The sequence below is a fragment of the Parus major genome, chromosome 1, assembly GCF_001522545.3.
Source record: "Parus major isolate Abel chromosome 1, Parus_major1.1, whole genome shotgun sequence".
Lineage (NCBI taxonomy): Eukaryota > Metazoa > Chordata > Aves > Passeriformes > Paridae > Parus > Parus major.
In genome coordinates, this window is record NC_031768.1 from 21,673,785 (window position 1) to 21,700,383 (window position 26,599).

Consider the following 26,599-nt stretch of genomic DNA (forward strand, 5'->3'; position numbering starts at 1 on the left):
ATTCCTTTTCTAACTGATTCATAATGTCTGGCAACCTAGTAGGCGTGTAGTTTTTGCTAAATGATGTATTTTTGCATTTTCCTACTTTTTTCACCCCTCCTGGAGTACTCTGCCCAGCTCTGGGGCTTCTAGACTAAGGAGAACATGGATCTGTTTGAACAAGTCCAGAGGGGCATGAAGATGATTGGAGAGCTGGAGTAACTCTCCAATAAAGACAAAAGAAAGCTGAGAGAGTTAAAGTTACTCAGCCTGCACAGGTGAGGGCTCTAAGACCTTGTAGCAGCCTTTCAGTACCTGAAGGGGCTACAAGAAACCTAGACAGGAGCTTTCACAAGGTGTAGTGATAGAGCAGGGGGTAATGGCTTTAAACTGGAAGATGAGAGATCAGGAAGAAATTCTTTGCTGTCGGTGTGCTGAAGCACTGGAGCAAAGTAAGCCCAGTGTTTGCCCTGAAAAGCTGTGGATGCCCCATCCCTAAAAGTGTTCCAGGCCATGTTGGATATGGCCAGGTTAAACAGCCTGGTCTAATGGGTGTCCGTGGTAGGTAGGGGGTTAGAAATTTTATTTCTCTTAAAACTAACATTGTATAAAAGCAACAAAATATGTTGAGCAACTTATTTTCTTAAGTACTCAAGAAAAAAAAACTTATTTTCTTAAATACCGAAGGGAAAAAACTTCATGAAGTTCTTAACATTAACATTGTAAACCCTTTCTTTCTCATTTTCACAGTGGCTTGTAAGCACTTGGGTTTTGACACCAGTATGTTAATGCAATAATACTGTCAAGTTGGTCAATTGGTGTTTTTCCTACCAAGAAAAAATTACAGCTAGTATCCCATAACCCTTTTATTTCAAAGATTCTAATCTTTTGAAGCTGATAATTAAAGATAAAAATCCCCATGCTGTTTTTAAAGCTGGTGCTTGCCATTTATGTCATGCAGGTTAACGTTCCTGATGTTTTTAGGGGTAAACTTAATGCCCTTTTATATCTTTAAAATATGTAATATTTTTGTGTCTTGTTTCTCTTTTAGGGATATACAGCTACAAATGTTGTCTCTTCATCAAAATATTGATTTTTTAATTGAAAATAATCAAAAGTATGTTAATTTAGTCTTAGTTTCATGTAAACTTCATCTATATTTTATAATGAAAATAATAAAGTGATTTCTAGCTTTCATGGTCCTACAGCACATCTCTTCTGGATGAGACAGGCACTTCTACAAAGCGACCAGATGCTTTTGTTGCCTTTCTCCCAAGCTGGAAATGAAACTCAAGATAGTTTTAGTAAGGCAGTAATATAAAAGGGGATCTTTGTTTGAAGGTCTTCAGGGGCAGTTATGGAAAGATGTCCACAAAAGCCCACCCCTCTCAGGGGTGAGTACAGATTTATAGGTTTTAGGAAATTAGCATAATTGATAAAAGCACCAGTGAGGAGGACAAGTGCTGATGCAATTCCCCCTCAGGCCAAGCCCCTTTTCTGGAGTCCCCCCTTTGGCACCAGCTGTGCTTTCCCATCAGAACGAATCTCGAGGGGTTGTTCTTGGCCTTGGTTCCCAGGAAGAACCGAGATAGCGCTGGGGCCTTGCCCCTCCCGGGACTTGGAGCTCTGGAATTTGTTTTGTCTTTCTGCTTAGGGAAAGGCCATGGCAAAGTACTGGGAAAACTAATTACTAATACAATAGGTGACAGAGTTACAAGTATATGTGTGGAGAATAAAAAGAACATATAAAAGAAAAAAAAGGCAAAACCCAAAAGGCATCACTTTAGAAGTGGAGATTGTGCCATAGCTGTGGAATAATGTACTGGGACTGGGTGGGATGGAATTAAGTTTCTTCAGATCAGCCCATATGATGTTGTTTTTTGTCTATATATAATATGGTGTTGATAACAGACTGATGTTGTGGCTGTTGCTGAACTGTACTTACACAGGAACAAGGCTTTTTATTTTTCCCATGCTACCTCAGAGACAATAAATTGGAGGTTGACATGAGTTTGGGAGGGTGAACAAGAACCAGGACAGCTGACCCACACTGACCAAGGAGATGTCTCATTCTGTATCATCGCACTCAGAGGACACAGTGTGAGAGGACGAAGTGGGGTTGGTTTGACTTCCAAGTTGCAGGTGTTCAGACTGGAAAGTATTCACGCTGCTTTTGGGAGGTGTCAAATGTTGTCCTTTCCTTTAAGTTTTGGTATTTGTTTTTTTTTTTTATTTTCTGTTTCTTTCACTGATTTTGCTTTTTCTGATGTTTGTTTTTCGTATTTCCTCATCCAAGAAGAAAGTGTGTAACCACATTACTGTTTCATAGTAATACTTATGGCACAGTTTTCATGTTAAGTGCCTTTGGACTTGACCATATAGATCAGTGATTATGAAATATTTTCAAATCATAGGTTGATGATGCCAGATATTTATTAGTTTCCCCTCCAATACACACACTTTTGTTTTTTCCTTGCAAAAACATTCCCAGAACAATGAATTGATTTTAGGTTGGTCAATTTTGCTGTTAATCAGGCTTTTAATAATGTAGTCAACAGTAATTTTTTTTATTGAACCTCCTGTTTTCTTGATTTTATATTAATTAATGGCAGGTTTAACTTGTGAATATTTGTTTAAGTGGTAAGTGAGAAGACAGTAGGTGAGTGTTCTGAAATATTTGATGCTGTCATCATTATTTACTATATTTTAAAAAATCTACATTCTTAATTATTGGCAAAAGCTTCTTCAGTGACACTTCCTATAAAATTATGTGCAACTCATCATGAATAATAAGAATATAAATGAATGGTGTGAATATCTTAAATCTTTAATATTTTAGAAAACATTCACTGGCCTAACCTCATTGCACAATAGCTTCAGAGCATTTTGCAATGCACAAGGAAAATTTAAGAGCAGTTTAAGTTTCATGTACTAATTTCAATTAGATTCCTTAAAAAAATTTCATTGTAGAATATCATAATTGCTTGACTGAAGGAAACTGTTGATCTCCCTGGTGTTTTGATAAATTTATGTTAAGAAGCTTTTCACTGTTTAAAAATATGCATAAAAGTAGGTTTTAAATCTTGTTAAAATGTATCCTTTTATCTTTTCTCATTCTTTTACTGTTAAGTGTTCTTATACACATTTATTATCCAGGACATTTTCAAAAGACTTTTATATATTTAAGATTAGATGTTTTCCTAAATTGTAAAAAAACAGATTTTAGGTTTCAGTACTGAATCAATATAGAAACAAATAATAGTATTCTCACTTCACCATCTCTGACCTATTCTTTTGTACTGCATGTAGTAATGAGATGTTCTTTCTAAACAAGCAGATTTATGTTTTGCCTTCCCAATAGAAGTAATTGAAAAGAATCCATCAAGGCATAATCAGAAGTTACTGTTTTCTTAAGCCCAAGCTAGAAAATCAAATTAGAAGCACCCCTGTCCTTTATATTTTAACATAATCTATGAACTCATATGAAAACTGTAAGCTGAATTTTCCTCACTGTTTGCTTCTCTTCATTTATCATAACCTGAGTTAAAGTTTAAATGAGTGTTATTTGCAGCTGGATAGGGAAAATAGCCATAGCATGCAGAAATTCCCTTTTGTGACCACTGCTTCAGAATCACACACTATCCTACTTCTTAAGTTTCTGAATACTAAAACATTTGTTTTGGCAGAGTACCTGCAAATTTCAAACAAATTTGCAACTAAAGGAAAGACATAGTTGTTCTGTTTTCAAGATGAAGGAGTATCTGTGTAACATTATTTCTGCACAGACCCATACATAGCTACTCAGCAGTCCTCTCATTTATTTCAGTCTGTAGACAGAAATTTCAGGTGAAGCCATGATGCTTACTCAGCTTTGCATAGGCCAGCCATGCTGCAGGAGTTTGGGGCTTTTTTCTGCTAAACCTGTGCCAAGGACACCATCACTCTATCTTGCATAAAACCACACCCTTCATCTGTTGAACATTAGATATTCATTGACTGCAGTTTTATCCAGTTCACCTTTTAGTACATTTGAAAAGAATTCAAAATTATGAAGTTCAAACAGCTTTAGTTTGATGCTGCTAGTAGAACTAAAGCAGGTTTAGGCTCTGAATATTAATTACCATCCTCCTTTTGAGGTTACAACACTCTCTTTATCCAATGAACATCATAATTTTTATTGAATAAAGCCTTAATTATAGATTATTGTAGAATATTGCAGTGAGCTGCAGCAACAAAGCCAGCAAGTGGGTTATTCTTTGACAGGCTTAAAAAGACAATAAAGGCATGTGAAAAAGAGAAAAACACATCTATTAAAAAAATAAATTGAGACTATTATGGGTTAATAGTTTGTTTATTTTTTTTCCATTTATATAGAAGAGAAATTGAAAAGGTTACTGCCATTCTTACAACTGTGCCAGACTTTCGTTTCAAACTGCACCAGACCATAGATCTCCTCAGTCCTGGGTCCCCCTCCTAGAAAATTTTTCTGAACTGATATTTAGCTGGAAAAAACCTGCCAAGCAATGTCCTTGTTTTTCCTTTGACACCTGTCACTGGTGCCTAAATGTCCATCTGAAAACTTCCATATGCTGAAAGGTATTTCTAATAGACTTCGGACTTCGCAGTTGTCTAACAGGAAAAGGTCTGTGGGAGCTACAGAGAGGGCTATAATATTATATATATATAATATATATATATATATANTATATATATATATATATATATATATAAATAAAATATATATTAACTATAAATATTCCTGGTGATAAGACCAATGTCTCAATGTGGTAATTTGGACCTAACACAAGGTCTTAACTGTGAGGGATATGCACCAGGGACAATTGCAATGTTTCACCTTAGCTGGTTTCAAAAAACTGAAATTAATCTCAGTCTTAATCTTACGGTCATTTTGTTCTCAGCTGCAAGACAAGCAGCAAACATGCCATGCTTTTTTTCTAGAATCTGATAACCACAGTACAGGAACAAAAAAGAGCAGCACAGGTTTTACTGCAATTTCCAAAGAGAAAGACAAGACCTGATTTGTTCAGATAAAATCTCCCCACCAAAGGCTATATTGCCATGGATTTACCAGCTATCTTCCTAGTAAATATCCTCTGTGAAACTCAAGTGTAATTTTTTTCCCTAGGCTTTTTCATGTTCTTTTTACTATTTACTTCAACCTTCTTTTTTCTCTTTCTGAGTACATTTATCCATATCACAAGTACAAAAATTTTAAAGGCTATGTACTTCAGGACAATTTTGGTAAGAAGTATTTAAATTAATGTGTTAGCGATTGTTGTTCTCAGTCATAGACTGGCTATGCCCAGAAATGATTTCCTAAGATTTTGTACCAAACTCACATCCAGTTATAAAATGTTTAAAATCTTTCTTATGTATTGTTGCATTGTTAAAGAAATATTTCAAAAAGGAAATAGTGATTCTTCATGAATGGGACCTCTGAAGTAGGGAAAAACAAACTCAAGTTAAACAGTACACAGAATGAGTTTCTCTGCTTCTGCAGGAGACATTTTACTAGGACTGTGACCTTTAAAAAGAAGAAAAAAAAATAAAAGCACTGAAGATGAAAAGATGGGAAAATGTGTGATGAATATGTAGATACCCTGTAGCTAACTGTATCTGGTGAACTAAAATTATGGGGTTTTGCCTTATAGGTTTTTTAAGTACTGGGGACCAAGCTGCAAAAGGCAATTATGGATTGCTTGACCAAATCCAAGCTTTACGTTGGATTGAAGAAAATATTGGATCTTTTGGAGGAGACCCGAAGAGAGTTACTATTTTTGGATCTGGGGCAGGAGCTTCCTGTGTCAGTCTCCTGACACTTTCCCACTATTCAGAAGGTAACAATCCTCTAGGCAAAATACTTTTTTTCCTTTTATATCTTTAAATAATGTTTAAAACATAGTGAAATTGCCAAACAAGGTAGACTGAATTAGAATTACTTGAGGTCTGTAATTTTTGTAGAATACCTACTAGGTAGAATTCTGGATTTATATTAGTCAACATAAATATATTTATTAGGAAAACTAAATGCTAGTACAGCATAAATCTCATGCAACAAATGCCATGGGCAATATACTTTTTCTAGCTTTATCAACAGATTCCACTGGCTCTTCTATCAAAGAATTTGCCCTAATTAAAATGGAAAAGAGCAATGACCTTTTTGATTTTTTGTACACTCTTGGCTGTACTTCATAAAAACATAACTAAGCCCTATAAAAAACTGTATTTAACTCCCCACAAGTACTGTATGATCCCACACAGTGTTCTTAAGATTTTGATAAGTGAGTTGTGGGATTTCTACCCTCAACACTTCACCCTCCAAATAAACCCAAACCCAAACTCCAAGAATGTACAGCAACAGTACAGAACTATAAATATTCCTGATGATAAGACCAAATCTCCAAAGACTTTATAAAAGACAACACCAAAATATCTATTGTATTTATTAATCCATGCCATTTCTGTCACATTAAAACAGACAGAAATTTGTAACAGATAAGCCATAGCCAGAAGTTATAGCAGGGAAGCTGGGAAACACACCTAATTTTGAAATACATAGAATTATGCTTGACAATTGAGTCTATTGATACAAATAAAATGTCACTGAATAACTGTTGAGCAAGCCATTCCAAAATCAAGCAGATAGAACCATGAAAAACTGAAGTGATCAAATAATTGAGATTTTGTAGTATGTGCATTCAGTAATGATCTTCAAAGGTATATCAAAAAAAAACAACTACATGCTTTTGTAGCTGTCTTTCTCATTTTGAGAACTTGACGGTAGAAAACATGTGCAGAAGACACCCAAGTATTTCAGTTTAAATATAAAATAGGCCATTTTAGTGGTCTTACCAAAACAGATGGGGCAGATTCACCAGCAACCTTCCCTTGCCTTTTAGTGCTTTAAACCAAATCTCTTCAGACTAGGTTTTTGTTTCTCTTTATATTAGTGTACATAGAACAACATGAAAGAACCACTGAATTTCATCTTACTCTCTTGCAAAAGAAAACATATTAAAACATATTTTAATTCAACATATAGGCAGGGTTACACACAGACACACAGACACACACACAAAATTCAACATATAGGCAGTGCTAACATACACACACAATAATAATTGAAAAAAATTAAATAATAAATAAAAAATATCAGAGTAGAAGATTCAAATGTATGAAATTGCTTTCAACAGAGCAGGTTTTTTCAAGTTAGTATGACGCATGGCTTTTCTGAAGGAAATGAGAACGTGTAATTTTCATTTGACCTTTAAACTACTGAAAGGCGCATTTATGAGCGTCATTTACATGGCAAAGAGCATATGATTGTTTTTAGCTGCCAGTCCTTCAAAGAAATCTTCATAGGACTACAAATGTGGTAAAGCCAGAGGACTTCCATCAAAGACACAAGAAAACTGCAGTACAGGAATGAGCTTTGTTCTTAAAACAGTAACCTGAAACCTTCATGCTTTATGTGTGTGAGCATCAAGAACAGCAGAGGTTTTAATTAGTAGCCTATTCTACATAGCATAAAAAGGGAGCACTGAGTAGGACCTATAGAAATTGATTCGAAATTTCATTGTATGCATTCTTTAAGGATTCTATAATCAAAGCTTTGTTTCCTTATTAAGAAATACTTTTCATTTTTTAAAAAATATATATATGTATCCATAATTTTTTAAAAATTTCTAATTGGATCTGTATTTAAACAATTTGCACCTGCAGGTTTGTTCCAAAAGGCAATCATACAGAGTGGAACAGCCCTGTCCAGCTGGGCAGTGAACTATCAGCCTGCCAAGTACACTCGGATATTGGCAGATAAAGTGGGCTGCGACATGCTTGATACCACTGATTTGGTTGAATGCCTGCGGAATAAGAATTACAAAGAACTCATTCAACAGACTATCACTCCAGCCACGTACCACATTGCCTTTGGGCCTGTGATAGATGGAGACGTGATTCCAGATGACCCTCAGATTCTAATGGAGCAAGGGGAATTCCTTAACTATGATATAATGCTGGGTGTGAATCAAGGGGAAGGTTTAAAATTTGTGGATGGAATTGTAGACAATGAAGATGGTGTTTCTCCCAATGATTTTGACTTTTCCGTCTCCAATTTTGTGGACAATCTGTATGGTTATCCAGAAGGGAAGGACACTCTGCGAGAGACCATTAAATTCATGTACACTGACTGGGCAGACAAAGAAAACCCTGAAACGAGAAGGAAGACCCTGGTTGCTCTTTTCACAGACCACCAGTGGGTTGCTCCAGCTGTTGCCACGGCTGACCTGCATGCCCAGTATGGATCTCCAACATATTTCTATGCATTTTATCACCACTGCCAAAGTGAAATGAAACCCAGCTGGGCTGATTCAGCTCATGGTGATGAAGTCCCTTATGTGTTTGGGATTCCTATGATTGGTCCCACAGAACTGTTCAACTGCAACTTTTCCAAGAATGATGTCATGCTCAGTGCAGTGGTTATGACATACTGGACTAACTTTGCCAAAACTGGGTAAGTGTGACCCCTAGCATTCATTTTGTTGATAGCATACTTGTAAAATTGTCAGGGTCCCATTCCAATGGCCTCAAAATCTGATTATGAAGTAGTAGTATAGAAATATTTGTGTTAAGATAGGAGGTAATTGAGGCTTATTCATATTTAATAGATTTTTAATTAGTGTGTTCCCTCAAACTATTTTCTTTCAGTAGTTCAATGAGAATAATAACACACTGTATTTTTGGTTCAAAAAATAGGGCAATTACTAAGACAAAAAGCATGTCTCAGAGAAAAGGTGGTTCACTAAGATACTGAAAAATCAGAGGCAACATGTCTCCTACTTGAAGAAGGAACTGTCAGGCAGATAGCACTTATCTAGTATAAAAGAAAGGAAGTTCTTGTTTTTCAGCGACCTTCACAGGGATGAGGAGTCAGGGAGGAATTAGAACAGAAAGGCAGACACTGGAAAATTTTTTCCCTCTGAGGGCTATAATGGCAATAATAAGTACTTGACTGGAATGAAGAAGAGACTCAGATATAAATTTTACTTTGAGAAGGTTAAAAAATTACATTAATTCTGCTTACGAAACAAAACAAAGACATCAATATTTTGCTGAAATAGAGCTGTAAACATCAAGGAAACAACCCTCAAAGCAGCCTAATCTGTGAGCAATATTAATAAATTCTGTTCTCTTCCTATAACATTCCTTTAAAGAGTATTGCAGTGTTTTACTTCAGTGGCAAGGGCTTTTTTTGTTAACCTTGAGTCTTCAGTACTGAATTAAAACAAAGATACTTGTGGCACAAAGGGGCTGTAAATCATTCCACTGAATGTTTAATGGCAGGATTGGGCTCTGGAAACTGCAGCTTTACTGCACTGCAGTGAATGGTGTGCAGCTATATAAGAAAAACTCAGATGCCTATTGTGAAGCACTCAGAGGCTTTAGCTGCCCTTGTAGCCTTCCATGAATCCAAATGACGTTCAAGGGAGAGAGATTTTGCAGTCTTAACAAGCACTTCAAGCATAAATTGAGTAAAACCCAATCAAATGCTTCAGGTCAATTTACAAGGAAAAAAAAATCTTTTGTTGCACTGCACATCAGACAAACAGGTAGAACAGCATGCAGAAATCTTGGAGTTCAGCAACAAAGGTGAATGAACTTTGTAAATATTTAGATGTATTTGGCAACAAGAAGTCATCAGTACAAAGATGGGCAAAATTCGTGATAAAATCTTGGTTTATGGACGGACCATGCTGCATGATGGCTGTACCACATGCTCAGAGATGATGATACCATCAGTTTGTTGTAATTTTGGTAGATGAAATGCCATGTATACATAGAGGATTTCCGATCCTTACAAATATATCTCATTGAAATTATTATAGAGATGCAAGATCTCCACGGTCTCACTATTGCTTACAATTGCTTTATGACTATTCCCTGCAGACTAAAAAGTTGTATTTAAGCAGTTTTTAAGGCTGACAGGAACTTCTCACAGTCACAGCTGCAACCATTACTCATAATTTCAAGCACATTCCAGCTGTTGCTGCTTGAAAACTAATTTCAGCAGGCTATACCCAGTTCTCTGGTTATAAAGCCATTGTCATATTATGCCTAAAGGCAAAACCAGGTGCTTTGGGAGAGACATTAGTAATTTCTGAAACTTTCCTGTTGCTGATGAGACAGGAATGAGGTATATATTCTATTACAGACTCACTCCCTCACAGGCAGTCTGAAAGATGTGTCATAAGAAATGACCTCTAGCTGTAAAATTTCAGTTTTCAAAGGAAAGGAAAAGAGCAACAAAATACATATTACCTTGATGGGGTATTTTCTTTGTTTGGGTGAACAATGATTAATTGTTCTGAATAGTACAAGAGAATACTTGGAGGCAAATAATATTTTAAGATTACTTTTGTTCTGCACCTCTGGTTCCTGAAACAGAAAGACAAAGGTTGTAGCACCTCAAGCCTAGAGCAATGGGACCTCTGGAGTAACTGATCTCTACTCTGCTCATTCACTTGCAATCTGGAATCTCTGTACCCACTCAGGTCCTTCAATGCTCAAGATGTGTGATACAGTTCAAGACTGCATTGCTAGAGGCTCTGCTTTGGTTTTTTTTCCCCTCCCCCCCTATTTTTTATTGATCATTTCCCACCCTTATTATGATAGAACTTGTCTTGCTTTGTGTTTGTACCCATGGCAACACATAAAAAATATTTTAACTGAAAGATTTTATTATTTGGAATTTCCCTGTAGGTAAGCTTTGAACATTAAAACTGCAGATATATTTATTTATTTTTAATGTGTTTGAGACTTCTCCAATCTCTATGACTCTCACACAGAGGCTGCATCCAGGTACTTATTGTATAATTATGGCTCAGGTGGTGCATCATTCAGATGGACTTTGTTAGGCTTTTAATGACAGGCCATCCGTTGCTAAAAAGGACACATTGTTTAATGGGCCTACTGCCAAAGCTGTGCTTGGAGGGCAGGTCAATCTTGTAAAATCAGTAGGTGAAAGACACAACACAGGGCACAGTGCTTTTATTGTCTTTAACTCAGAAGTCGATTACTGAAGCTAGCAAATAGGAGGTGACAATTAAAGTGTTTAATGGCAAATAGTTTGTACTTGAAATGAATGCCTGGAAGCTGCATTTTCCTAATCCTCCATTCTCTACCTAGCTATGACTCATTTCTTTACTATGATTATTATTAAGAGTTTTTCATTCGGCCTTTTCAAAATTATGTTTCCAACATGCCTTAGAAATAGGAAAACAATTTGTTACAGAGTAAGTTTGAGATACTACATTTGGGATACAAAAATAACATGAAAATATAGTTTTGAATTCCTCAATGCACAATATGTGAGAGCTTATTAAGAGGTGCACTTGGACCTTCAGTCTGCTGCCAGTAGTGCTATCCTAACTGTAATGGTAATTTTATATGCCAAGTGTTCTGTTAGGGCCGTGTTACCTCTCTTGAAGGGGGAGAATGAGCAGCATGAGGGGTTGTGTGCCAGTCCTTCACAGATGCTCTGCCAGCTATGCTCTTGTAAAGAAGGATTTGAAGGTTCACAGAGTAGATACAAGGCTATGCTCTCATTAGAAGTATCTATTAGGTTTCTTAAAATTGCCCTGGTTTTGAGGAATTACAGTACTCTGCTTTTGCTCTTGTTTCATCCAGCTCTGCCTGTGTTGGTATTGGGAAAGATAAAGGTCCAGAGGATATATCCTTGTTTTCTTTGTATTTCAGATAAATACTCCAGAATTATTTTGCTACCTTTGCTACTGAAGCAGAAACTTGAGTTATTAAGAATGTCTGTGTTTTGTATGCAGTTTGGTTCTCTAATAGAAGACATGATTAAACTTGCAGTTATTTAAGTGCAGTTTCCAATCAATTGTCAATGAATAAGGCTGTTGCATTTAATTTTGATGTTGAAGAAGTAACTGTCTCCAATGGCAAATCTGAGTTAGTCAGACCAAACAGTGTAGTTATGGTTTGTGGTCCTTAGTTCTTATAAGGAGTTCTTAACTGTTAGTCTTTAGCTGACAGGGAATGTGGCAACAGTGGGACCTGGTGATAACTGAGGAAAGGAGGTAAGGGAAAATATGCCTGTGTACCAGTCCTTCTAACAGGAATGGCCGTGCCATTATTAGCATTGTGGCAGCATGAAAAGAAACAACAGAAGAATGAAGAAAAGCCAGTTTTTCTCTCACTTCCATTTTTTTTCTCATCATACAGAGGAAAGTACTACTGAAAGAAAATAAAGTATCTATGGGCATTTCAGAGTGTTGAAGACAAAGATTATATAACTGTGAAAACATTTCACTCCCCAGTGAAGATAGAGAAAGACCCAAAAATTAGAACATTTCAAATATATTAATGTAATAGTTCCATTGTTCAGAGTGGTAGTCAATGCTGTGGCAGAAGTAGTTAAACACAAATGGTGTTTCCCCATCTTATAAGGAATTTGGGATATGAGTCAACTTAATTCACCATTCTTCCCATGAAAATATCATCAGATATGAAATACCCTGTTCCTTCATTTGCCCTCCAGGTCAGCTACTAATCTACCTTGTAATTAGGAGTGTGTGTTGCTCTTCAGTCAACATCCATTGCAGGCATATTTACATTATATCACCTGGGAAAAAATTGATGCTGTGATTTTACATCTCTAACTCATGAGGCGTGAACTGAATGACAATATACAAAAACATCTTAAGCTGTGCAAAATTAGTGCAGGTTGAAAGTGGGAGTTAAAAAGTGACAGGTGAAATGAGATAATTCTGCACATTAACAAAAATATACCTTAGAGAAGATATGGTCTTCTGTCATATGGAAAAAAAGATCAGGTACTTCATGATGGAGTTTGATGAACAAACTGTTTGAATTCTAAAGGTGATAAAAATAAGTAATGAGAGAGCAAAATAAACAACAATAATCATCAATCTTATTATAATAGTCAGATGAAGAAAAGAAAAAGCCTTCCTCCAAACTGATAAACTGGGAAACAAGAAATCTCCTCCCTATGAGAGCCAATACTGTAGGAAGTACAGAACTGGAGATATATTGTTCAGATTATACTGTTATCATGATTGCAGTGGATTTTTAAAGGAAGGTTTCCTGGCAGCCTTTGTTATGAAATTACACACTTGAGCCTCAAGAACATCTAGAAACACAAAGGAATTGTGAGAGTCTTAAAAAGGCAAGGAAAAAATTGAAATTAAAGGAACAGAACAAGAATTTTGTTGAACAGATTATTTGATAGGAGAAATGATTGTCTCTACATCTATGTTTTATGCTTGCCAATAAAATTGGAAAATGATTCATAGTAGGATAAACTGCCCAACTATACCAGGAAAAAAACTGAACAAGTCATAAGTTGTATCTTCATGAATTTTCTGCAGTGTACATAGCAGGATGGCCAAGGAAAGTAAAAATTCTCTTGTTTATATCTATTGAACATTTTTGGCAAATGATCATTAGTCTATAAAACCAAGATCCAAGGCCCTTATTAGATCCTTTAGCACTGGACTTGGTTATTCCTGTTTCTTCCAAAAAAACCCCAAAATAATTTAGATATCTATCTTCCAAATTCAGAGAGAATATTCAGACCATTTTATTAATTTTTTAAATTATCAACCTGAGAGTTGATACCAATGGTAGAGCTCTGATATTCTCAGCAAAGAAATTACTTGTCTAAAGGGATGGCTGATTTTTTTCTGTTTCTTGTTTACATGGACAATTTCATGCCCACACAGAGCCATGTAAACAAGTATTCAAACACAAACCCAGACTCATGTAATGTTATTTTCTCTCTTGTGTTAAGAGGAGGTGGGAGCATAATTGGCTGCTCCCAATAAATATAGTTAAAAATAACAGATGGAAGTAGAGGATGGAAGAGAAGGAAAAGGAGGCTGAAGGAAAGAAAGGAGAAAGAAAGAAAGAGAGAAATGGTAACAGTTTCAGAACCCCTAGTTTGTATTTTTCATATCTTATTAAAATAGGAAGGATTAATATGTCAATATTTTAAAAAAAATCAGCACATTAAACCACCCTAAACAACCCCAAACACTAAAATCATAAGCATAAGTAAGCCAAAATACCAAAATTATATAGAAAAATAATCATCACACTTTATCATAAAAAGGTAAGATACGTTCTTTCAGGTAAAAAAAAAAATACAGGAATCATAAGATTATTAAAGTCAAATTACTTGTCTCATTTAAGAACTAAGAACTAGCTCTTTATGTACAGGAAAGCAATGCTTAAATAGGCTATTCGACTCATGGGCTTTTGAAAATGGAAAAAGAAAAAAGATGCTTTAAAATCTGTAGTGATGGGGTTTGGTATTCCCAGAATATACATAACCGTATATTGGAAGAAAAGGAAAACATTAGAATCATTTTCACAGGAAATAAACCAATGCATATGAATTAATAAAATGGAGAACGGGAAGTTCTGAGTAATGCACAGGAAATAAATTATGTACTCTCAGTATAATATATCACAAAGTCACAGAAAATATTCATTGCTAGAAAAGACAATTCAAGTTAATGTGCAATATTCTATTAAACTTAATATTAGTAATTTTAACTTTCTGTATTTTTTCATTTTGTTTATTTAAATTTTACTAAATTTATAATTATATGCATACATTAACCATGTCTAAATGCTCTTTGTGGCATTGGTTTGTCTGTAAATAAAAAACAATTACTGATTTTGAAACTATTTCTAACTTGTGTACTACTCTTATGTACTCTACTAATACTACTTATGCACTATAAAACTAGTTGATCTCAGCTAAAATATTTCTCATCTCAGTTAAGGCTCATTGTCCTTTGGCCACCAAACACAATACTTCATAGCAATGATCACATGGAACGTTCAAAGAGTCATCTGCTAGTGGAAATGATAGAAAGATTTGTCACACAAAGGTGTGACAAAGGTTTTTTTTCCCCAAGTAGATATTTTACTCAGGAAGACTAATAGCTCACTAAAGGAAAACAAGCAGAAATGGTTCCCAAGTACATTTATTAGCCCTGCTCCTTCAGGTTTTGAAGAGGTTTCTTTCCTTGTAATATACACAGCCATTATGATTTTGTGTGTTCACAAGGACTTCCTATATTGCTGTAGGGCTTAGATGCTCATATTTACTACTTATAGCAGCAGTAGTGCTACCTTAAATGAGCGGACTAGTGTCAAACCTGGAGAAGTGTTGAATCTACACATTTACTACAGGAAGAGGTAGTTACTACTTCTCTAAGATGGTGTGTCTCTGAGACACGCTCCTTGGAGAATGATACTGAATCACAGAATTCCAGATCACCTTTTGGGAACTGAAACACTATGATTTCTGCATTTTCATGTAAAAAAAAAAAAAATAAAATATTGTGGTATCTGAGAAGCTCTGTACAGTAAGTAATTTTATTTTGATTATTTTTTAACTGCTGTTCTTCAGTTAGGTAGGGTTTTTAGCTTCTTCTTTTAGGTTATTGCAGGTATTGTATAAACTATTAACTGTAAGATTGGGAGGGTGTGGTGTTTGTTTGCTTTTGTTTTGTTTTGGGGTTTTTTTTGTGGGAAGATTAATAACTGTAATATTGTCTGTTTTCATTTCTGTTTTAGGGATCCAAACCAGCCTGTTCCACAGGACACAAAGTTCATCCACACAAAACCCAACCGCTTTGAAGAAGTGGCCTGGTCCAAATACAATCCTAAAGACCAACTTTATTTACATATTGGCCTGAAACCCCGAGTTCGTGATCACTATCGAGCAACAAAAGTGGCTTTCTGGTTGGAGCTTGTACCACACCTTCACAACCTGAACGAAATATTTCAGTATGTTTCCACAACAACTAAAGTCCCCCCTCCTGACATGACCTCATTTCCGTACGTGACCCGACGTTCTCCTGGGAAATTATGGCCAGCCACCAAACGCCCAGCAATGACGCCCGCCAACAATCCCAAACATTCAAAGGACACCCATAAAACAGCTCCAGAGGATACGACAGTTCTGATAGAAAACAAGAGAGATTACTCCACAGAGCTGAGCGTCACCATTGCTGTGGGGGCCTCCTTGCTGTTCCTCAATATTTTAGCTTTTGCTGCATTGTATTACAAGAAGGACAAGCGGCGTCATGAGACTCACAGGCGCCCCAGCCCCCAGAGGAACACCACCAACGACATAGCACACATACAGAATGAAGAGATCATGTCCTTGCAGATGAAGCAGCTAGAACATGACCACGAGTGTGAATCGCTGCAGGCCCATGACACGCTGAGACTCACCTGTCCTCCTGACTACACACTCACTTTGAGAAGGTCCCCAGATGACATCCCGCTAATGACACCCAACACCATAACCATGATTCCAAATACATTAACAGGAATGCAGCCTTTGCATACTTTCAACACCTTCAGTGGAGGACAAAACAGTACAAATTTGCCCCATGGACATTCGACCACTAGGGTATAGCTCAGCCCTTCCCCATCTACCCTCACAAGCCGCTTGGAAGAAAGAAAAAAAGAAAAAAAGAAAAAAAAAAGAAGAAAAAAAAGAAGAGGAAAAAGTTATATACCATCCATTGAACACCTTGTCAAAATCTAAAGTAAAAATAAGTAAAAGAGAAGGACAGTCATTATTTTCTTACTGATCCTTCCCACAGAAACTCACTGATGTTAAAGATCAACTACAAACCCTGTGAAATGTGAAAAGTGTACATTGCTGTTACAATACTGCTTTAGATCTCAGCCACTTTGATTGAAAGTTGAGGCCAGAAGAAGTAATTTAAAATGGTGTTTTAAGTGTAACAAGCAAAGCAGAGTATTCTGGAACACAGAGCCAGTGACTGTACAGGTGTTTTGGTTTTTTTTTTTAATAAATAAAATTATAAAAAAGATTCTTTATGTGCCATACCATGAATGGCCATTGATAAAACAAAGACATCACCATGGGCTTTTACCCAGCATATGAAGCTGTAATTCAGATGGGGAAAATAGAATTTTATTATTAAAAACAAAAATGAAAAAAAAAAAAAAAAGAGGAGGACTGACTATGCAGAAAAATACGTATAGTTCTGTGCAAAGAGATGACTTGCCAGCCTGAACTATATTTAAAGAAACTTTGTAAAAATGTACATAGCTGTGAGTTTAAAAACAAACAAAAAAAGAAGCAGCTTTTATTGATGTTTTCAGTTTGAAAAGAGCTTTTAGAAAGATTGTGCATTCGATTGTGACCTATGTGTATATACATTAGTCATATGACCTCTGTTTCCTCCGAGACCAAAGGAGGAATTTCTTCTTAATTACTAGTGGTTAACAAAAACCATGAGTTTTTTCTAACATGTTTCATTTATATGAGGCCATGGTGTCATGCAGAGGATACAGTTGTCTGTGTGACCTGCGTATTTTCTCTTACAGGTTACACTAGTGCATGTTAAAGTATTCATAGGAGATTGTTGTTCTTTTCTGAAACATTTTTTCTATAATTTAATTTTGTGTTAGCCTTTGTTAAATTCCAACGCAGCAATGGATTGGAAAACAAAGAGAAAAAATGCAAAAGAAAATAATCACTATTTTAAACTTGTTGAACTGAACCAAGAAACATCCAATAATATATATTTGGAGTCCAGTTTGTAGTTCTTGGTTATTGTGATACTTTAGGAAGAGTTTTGTGCCCTGACAAAAGCAATGAAAGCCTGTGTTTTGGTCAGCCTTCTTTAAGGAAAACTATCTATATTCACCAGCAGTTGCAGTGGAATCTCAGCTGAGAAAGCACCTCCTCAGCATTGCTAAACAAAATAAAACTACAATTTGAAAGTTGGGAAATGCAGGGTTGATTGGCTGTCTGTTTTTCAAACTGTTCAGAGTGATGAGTTTGTAAAGAACTTCTCAGCCCAGTATCTTGTTTTGTGCTTGAGAGTGTACCTGTCAGAAAATTCTTATTTGCTGATTCATTGCACAGTCCCACAGTCAGTGAGCATTATGGAGAGAGAAGCAGAGAAATCCTCAGCTGTTCTGCATTTGAATAAAAGTGAAAATCCCAGAGAGCATCACTCTCAGGAAAGGTAAATTAGTTGGTTATTCCCTTCTGCCTTTCCTTCACTAGAAAAACAGGGGCCAAGCAGAGCTATCAAAGTAACTTATCAGTTTGATTCAAACTCATTTGAATGTGGAAAGGTAGAAAATAGTTTTTGCAGATGAAGATTGCTTTATATTTTGTCTTTGAAAGTTACTTCATCATTGAGAGATAGTAACCAAAGATCTTTGAACAAATTGGTCTGCACTTGAACATGACTCTCCCAGATGTATTTTCTATTATTAATTCACAGCTAAACTGCATCGATATCATATGTCCCATAACAATTAACACAAGATGCCTTGTACCTCTTCTTGTTTTCTACACTTTTTCTTTTCTAATAAAATACTTTGAAATAGTCACCCCTACAAATAAAATCAAAGACAAGGTGATTCACTGAGGTCTATTTATCTTCACAACTCTTTGTTGTAGCAGGCAGTAAAGCAAATTCTGAAGGAAAGAAATAAAAAAAATAATGACATGATAAAAATAAAACATGTGGCTGATAGAATCCTTTATCTGCAGTAAATGTGCTATAAATCTGACCTGGGAGCTCAGGTTGGAATGTGATGAAGTAGCAACCCCAAAGTAAAATTAGTAGAAAATGGAAAAATGTTTGTTTTTTTTCACTGATCCATCACATAAAATATATTAATGCTGACTCTATACCAGGCCATTTCCACCAGCTATGTAATTCCTCAGCTGAGATGCAGCAGTTCATAACTCTTAAAAAAAGATTTAAAAAAAAGTAAAAAAAAAAAAAAAAAAAAGTTAAAAAAAAAAGGTAATGATGCTTGGCATCATGATCAGTTGGGTATGTTTGTAATGTGAATTACAGTATTTGTTCAGTACTTCCAATTGTCTTCTGCTAGCAATATGTACAGTACTGTGTCAGGCTTGTGACATTTGGGTAAAAAAAGTTCCTGTAAGTGAATGAATTTAGCTTTTAAAAGTAATTACAATCAAGTTGATTTAATAATTTGATACATCTGGAATGATGTATGATTTATAGAGGGAACAGATTTATAGGGTCTTCATAGAATTCTATAATAATGATATCAAAATATACTTTGAACTGTTAAAGAAAAACAAAAGTACTTTCCCAGGCTTATATTCTTGTCCTTAAGAGGCACACAGGGTTCAATGGTTTCTTCTGTTATTGTTTGCAATTTTTTTGTTTTTTTTGCCTTAAGTAATGATAGAAGATATATATGGCTGGACACATATGTATAAACTTTTCAGCAGCATTTTTAATAATAAAATATCACGGTATTTTCTAATGCTTTGTGCAAATAACTACGTGTTCATCCTTTTGTGTAGAAAGTCTTTCAGAGGTGTGTTTTCTGCCTCATCTCCATTTCATTATCTACTGTAAACAATGCCTTGATACTCAGTATAAAAATATTAAAGTAACAGAGGTTGCACTTTTAAGTTAGCATTGAGTTTTCATGGCTTTTGTAGTTCTATGAGCCTGCCAGTAAAAGGAAAACAACTCAGACAATGAAGATACAACAAGATAAGCTCCATATATTTATTACCTGTATACAATGAATTTCCCATTGAAATAATGGTTTAATTGTTTGGTTAGTATTTTCTGAGGCACGGAAAAAATGCTTGGGTAACCAGTTTCCCATATTAGTGTATAGCTTAGTGGCTGAAAAATGCAAAATTTTATCTTCCAAATTAGGGATCAAAATAATGCAGATAAATCTTGACATATCAAGCTCCACAAATCAATATACTTCACTTTTATATTTTGAATTTAGATAAACAAAGAGTTTTGCTAAAAAAATAAATATGTAAGAGTAGCAACATATGTTACTCATATGCATTTAAGGTATTTCAATATATTGCAAAGATGTTAGTATTCTTCCTTCAAAGGCTAAGTAAGTAAATAGTTTGTTCTTTTATGTCAGATTCTGTCTATCAACCAGGTTTCCTTTCACTGGAAAGGTATGTAGACACTTTAGTAATTTGAACTGGGTATTGTTTTCTTTCTGTAACTATTCTGCTGAATAGAGGTACTAACAATACTATTTGATGACTTTTATGCATATTACTGAAGAGTCTTTGCAAAAATCAAAGTCTGAATTATTCATATCAAAATTGTGATATGAAGGATCAAGCTTCTGAGATAGAAACATGCACCTACTGACCTAATCAAGCAGCTTGAATTTTGAATATTGAACTTGTATATAAAGCTTTTGCAAATAAACTGCAGATTTAGAGTTTTTCAGCAAATATGTTTAATTACAGGTACACTTCAACATTTCACATCTTGCTGTGAGATAATTCATACACACAAAAAAGAGGATAGAATTGTATTTCTGTGAATTTCTGAAATTTCTGGGTGAACTCAATAAATTAGCTTATTTTCAGCTAGTCAGTTTCACATTTAAAAAGGAGAACATCTTCAGAACATTGTTTATGATAACTTAATACTGTGTTATTTTATTACTTTACTGTCTGAAATATAAATATGCAGATTAGAATGTTCCTGTTTTGGCTTTGCTAAGAGTATTGCAATTTAATGGTATTTAATATCACATAAAAATCATATGAAATAGTATCATGACAATTATGTGCTTGTCTCAGATTTGTGGTTTTACATTTGTATTATTTAATTATTGTCAACTGTTTCTCATATTTTCATCTACAGCTATTTGGCATCACAAACCTCATCAGCCTGAATCTCTCCAGAGGCCATTAGAGCTGGTAAAAACTGGGATTTTTTTCCCACTAGAAATTATGATATTATAAATTTAATATCATACTATTTTAAAAGCTTCTCAACACATCAAATTAGCCTGAAAAGTAAGATAGTAACCTTTTATTGCATTAAATAAAAAGTAAAGAAGGGGTTTTGAAATGTCTAAACCTCTTCTTTGAGCTGTAGTGTAATAAGTAAGTTTTTACTTTCAGATGAAGGTTTGATTCAAGCCATTTTGTTTGGTGTTCCACAGTGGCACTAACGTCCTCACTATGTCTTCTAAAAATTAAGTTATGTTTTTGTAGCCTACCCAAATTATTTCATCCAATTTTTACTCATGTGAAGAAAGTCAGATCACTCAGGGATGACTTAGACACAATCCACTTACAAAGTCCAAGTAACAGAAGGAGTTTTGTCATAAACCAAGTGAACTGTAGCTACCCTAAGACACAGTAGTAATTAAAGAGGATATGCAGTAACATCCCAACAATTCAGATGCAAAATAAATATCTAATAAATAAGGTACATTCCATTGTTATGAGTGGAAAGTTTACAAATTTTTGCAATACCTGCATTTTCCTAACTTCATTTTCCACCCCTTCTCTATATAAAATGGCAAAACCTTTTCATATAGTACTTTCTGGAATATCCACATATATAAATTATGAATGAAATTATGGCCTCTTTTTGTTTTCTCTTTTGCATAAAAATCCTCGAGTGCTGAAAGCATAAAATGTTCTTCCTCCAGTGCCTTTTATCAGGGCTTCTAGGTTATCTGGGTGATTCAGAGTAGTCCCATTCCAAGGGCTCCAAGTTTAAATAAAAGGGAAAAGCTAGACAAAGGACTGACATATTTTGGCTTTGACTTAGACTACACAGCACCGTTGTATTTCTCTCCAAGAGCCAAAGATGTGGCACAAAAACAGAAGAGAGCTTTATATATGTTTTATTTTCAAAATAAATTAAATTTCTCTGCATTTCTAGAGACCACTTTTCTTTTTCAAGATTTTGATGTCTAATATCTTGCTTTTTGCAAGAATCTAACTCAAAGCCCTCCGTCATTTCATGTCCTCTCATGTCTTATTTCTTACATCAACTTTCCAAGATATCCAGATATGTTTTCATGTGTGTTTTTTTTCTGTCACAACATTTAAGTTGGCTTCAGACTTGTTCCATTCTGTGCTGCATGACTGTGAGAGAGCATTTTCATCTGACATTTTCCTTGCTGCTTTTAGTGTTTAAGAAGTTCTGCTGGAGGGGTATTTACATGAGCGTATTCCTCATCCTTGAAATGCATTGATTTCCGTGACTGCATTTTGTGCCAGCCTAACAGCTTTGCTTTGACATGGTGTATGTCTTAGTGGGAAGTGCCAGCTTGCAGCCAGCTCTCCTGCTACTCTGCAGCTTTTATTATTGTTATTATTCACTGTTGGCATTTGTTTCTTTTCTGCATTGATCTTTAATCAAAGGTAAATTAAGTTAGTATGTCGTTCTATTCCACAGTAAGATTTCTCAAACCCTACTTTGTTCGTAGTTCTTGTTTAGATACAGCTAATTACCTTCTTCTACCAAAACATAAAAACCTTTCTAAGCTATTATGTTTCATGATTCTACCATCAGTGCAAACGAAGGCTGGCACAGTCAGCCTTGTATTACAAAAATTCATGCTGTACTGGCTTACACTTGGTGGGGACTTGTTTCACATACACAGAAAAATAAATACAATTAGCATTTCCATGCATAAAAATTTCATTAGATCATGTCAAAGTTGAGCAAGACCCAAGGTAAAATTCTGAGAAAATGCTCTGGTATCCTGCACTGGTGGTTATTTTGTATAGGCAACAATTTGCAGATTGAGCTGCATTGAGTACTGTGTACACTTTAGTCAATGGATATCTCACTTCAGAAACCAGAATGGAATATGAGGATTTCAGGAAATGAAGATGATATTGCAACAGTAATTATAATGGAGCTTTTGCTTTCAAAATGTCTACCAGCATTGGCAAAGAAACTGTGGGAAGAGTGTTTTAAAAAAAATAGGAGTCAAATGCAAATTGTTTCTAAATGAATTTGACAAGAATATGATACTATATTATATGAAATGACCTTAAAGTAATATGATGGATTTCTTCTGTGTGAAGGGCCAACAGAAAAATGAAAATTATCTCAAAGGATACATTTTTACAGGGACTAGTCAAATTAAATCATTGCAGAAAATGAGACTATAATGGAATTTTGAACAGAGATGTTGTGTCATAATGGAATACCATATGGATTTAGATATGCAGAACATAATCTACAGTGCTCATCTGGGTATTGAGAAGTATAAAATTAGATCCCAAGATGCCCTACTTTAACGAGAAGACAGTGCTGCCATTGTAGATAACACAGCAAAGTGAAATGTGCACATTTCTCAGGGAATGACATAAGATAAAGTGCCAGACTCAAAAAAAACAGGGAAGAAGCCAGGAGCAGGTCCTCCCTGGATAACCACCCTGCACTTAGGACCAGCAGAGGGGTTATGTTTCAAATCTGATTTTTTCTTTATTTTCTGGGATGAGAATCCATGGAGAAATGTCCCTGGAAAAAAATATACTGGGAAAGAGTATACTCTTTTCCTCTAACCACTGGCCCTTGAGCCCTCAAAAATCCCCAATAACTGATGTGTTAGAGGTCGCTCTAAGCTGGAACTGGGACTGAGAAAGAAGAAATATGAATGGTATACTTGCTATTAGCAATTTCTTTCTCTTGTTGGTGAAGGACAATCAGAAGGAGTTAAGAGATGAAGAGTGATATGCAGCTAACTTACCCCAGTACTCAGGGAAGGGCCAGCCAAACACCTTACTCGGTTTTCAGCTGACTGGGAAAAAAGCAGTGGAGGCACTAGAGGAGCAGTGGTCCGTGAGGGAGTTGCTGGAGATGGGCAGCAGTAAACTGTTGAGTTGATTCATGAGGCTTGAAAGTCTCTTTTTTGCCCATTATAATGGGTTCATTAAAAAATATCTATGCTGCTCCCCAGACTGTAAATTCTGCACCATTAATACAGCAGAAAATCAGTAAGGATGTGATTAAAAATTAATCAAATAAAAATTTAATTATCAAAACTAAAGCTCCAGTATGAGTGAAATAAGTAATACCCAGCACTGTGTTAATCCTCTCATTTGATTGCAGATGCTTTATTATGCTTCCAAATCAGACACAATAGAGATTTCTGATCGAGGCATGAGAATAAACCATCATGTGTATATGCACAAAGGTAGAAAGTGGAATTCCATTTGCAACAGCTCCATAAATTGCTGCTTCAATAAATAGTAAGTTTGAAATTATTTACCTTTTCTTGCTGAGTTTTTAGAATGTGAGGTAACGTATACCAAGGACACATGTAACAACTTCTAGGAGCTCTCAGACCTTCAGCTAAAGAAAAATGAAGACAAGCTGTTGGAACTTTGGATGGCTGAGATCAGGTATCTGTTAGGAACCTTGTCCTCTTCAGCTCCTGCTGCCAAACCTCCATTCAGATCTTACGTGTGATGAAGGGTTTTCTTGTGAATAACTTTCTTCTAGAAGGCTGCCATGTAGCTGGGGACTAACACTGATTGAAAACAAGCATATCTCCTCAGGGTGTTGGTAACATGTGAGTGACTGCACTGACCTCTGCAGAGCAGGTTTACAAACTTCCTTGGCACTCTCGTTTATTAATAGGTGACCGGTCAGAAACAGAAAAGTCTATTCATGAAGTACCATATGAGAAATAACTTCTACCACAAAACAGAAATGAAGATAACTGCTGTTAGTAAGATCACTGTGATATAGAAGCACTTCAGCAATTTCAAAAAATCCTTGTGAACCTGGCATGTGACAAATAATAACAAAAACATTTTTACTGTTGTACATTTGTACTCAACGGACTATAATTCTCTATTTTGAATTCAAGATCCGATTTCACCTTTATTTGTCACTCAGAATTATTTGGGTTTATGTTTTTTTGGATATTTGTGGAGTTTACGCATTCTGAACTTGCAGAATTCTACTGTTGTCCTGGTTTCCTTAAAAAATAATCAACAATGGGAAAATTAATACTTTTCAGTTATCTCAATGATTGTCTGAAAGAGACAATAAAATTATTTGAGAGACAGTATGTTTGAGCATACAGCTTTTTACAATGCTCCAAACCTGCAATTCTGACTAAGTGATTAGAAATTTAGCAGTTGTTTTCAGAGCAGTTTCTGCATTGCAAGCCTTGAAATGTTAAGAAAATATGATAGTAATATAATTTTGTAGGATACATAATTTGGGGAAAGAAGGTTTTTGGTAGATATACCATCTCAACTGTTTTAATAAGCAAAATTATGATTGGTGTGAAAATATATAACCTTTATAGGAACTTCTGCTAACATTTGAGTTTAGAAGTCTACATATTTAGATATTTGGGGTGTATTTCTACATCCATCTATATATGAAGATGTATTTATGACATATATATATGCTTATTATATGCTTCCTCACTACCACTTTTCACTATCAGATTATATATGCTATTTTCAATTATTTACAATTCATAGAATACCAAAAAATATTAATGCATTTTACAGGTATTTTGTATGTGGTTCTCTTAAAGTTTTTTTTTTTCATAGATTTACATAAATTTTGCTTTGAAGATCCACACACAAATGCAACTGAGGGAAAGATGAGAAGATAACTTGTCTATTTATACTTATTTGGTGAAAATAATTTCCCAACTGCAAAAATTCTGTTGCAGAATGTTGCAACTGAGAAAGACCTCAGTTGTTCCTCAGCAAAAAGAAAAAATCCCATTCATCTGTCAAAAGTGAGGTTGCAGAAGTGTGAGTAAAGGCAAGTTATACAGAATGGACCAAGGCGAGTCAAGAGGATGGCAGGAGCTGCAGAAGAATTGTGGCCATTAACCAAGGACGCATGAGGAGGAGCCCAGAAGTGGTTTGAGGCTGGATCAACTGAACTCAGAAAAAGTATAAAACAGAGGCCAGGAAAATAAGCCAGAAAATCCATAATGCTGATAATAAAGGTTCAGAAAATAGTGCACAGGACAAAGACACAGCGCTAGACTGCCAAACTGTGTTTACATTGGTACTTTTGTTTGGTTCAGGAATGTACTGTTAAAGGAAATATGCCAACCCCCATTTATTAAACTTTCCTCACAAACTAAACTTTGTTGTGCATTGCAAGCGATCCTGGAGCAGGTGAGACTGATTCCTTTTGCAGACACATACTGAAAGATGTGATCTGGATGGAAGCCCATGCCTACAAGCAAACCACTGGCACTTGTGGATGCAAACCTTTCTGCAACACTTCTCCACAGCCCTGACAGCAGCCCTGGTCCCTCTTCTGTTTAAAGAACTAGCAATTTAGCAATATGGCCTCTGGCATTAAAATGACAGTCTCTTCCCACCACATCAAGGCTAATTGATCCTATTGACTAAGTTTACTTTATGGTGCAGTGCATTTGATTTCAGTCCCAAAATGCATACTAAACTGCCAAGTTCTAAAACCATTTACAAAACACTTGCTCATTTTTTTAATTCTGCTCACAATTCTGGAAAAGGGAAAGGGCAGGTCCCACTATTGACTTTGTAGATTATATTGATGAACAGATATTTATTTTCTCTTTTAAATAAAGCAAGCATACACTTGATACTAAAACTAATTCTGCTACTGGTGGTTTAAGGATTCAGCAATGTCAGAAAATTTACTTTTGTGCATTTAAAAACCTGAAATAGTTTTAAAAGTGTTTTAGTGGGAGAACATGCACCTCTGGTATAATGGCATAT

The 26,599-nt window shown here is 35.5% G+C and overlaps 1 protein-coding gene across 3 annotated transcripts in view; it reads left to right on the forward strand.

The window, feature by feature from the left end:
* The window catches only part of NLGN4X (neuroligin 4 X-linked), a 162,378-nt gene extending 141,727 nt beyond the window's left edge, over nucleotides 1–20,651 (forward strand). For all 3 annotated transcript variants that reach the window (XM_019007861.1, XM_015638624.3, XM_015638619.3), the window contains 3 exons: nucleotides 5,652–5,837; nucleotides 7,723–8,512; nucleotides 15,631–20,651. In XM_019007861.1, the coding sequence (XP_018863406.1) occupies nucleotides 5,652–5,837; nucleotides 7,723–8,512; nucleotides 15,631–16,480 (1,826 nt within the window). In that variant the 3' untranslated portion in view covers nucleotides 16,481–20,651. The remainder of the gene's footprint in view (nucleotides 1–5,651; nucleotides 5,838–7,722; nucleotides 8,513–15,630) is intronic.
* The last annotated feature ends 5,948 nt before the right edge of the window (nucleotides 20,652–26,599 follow it).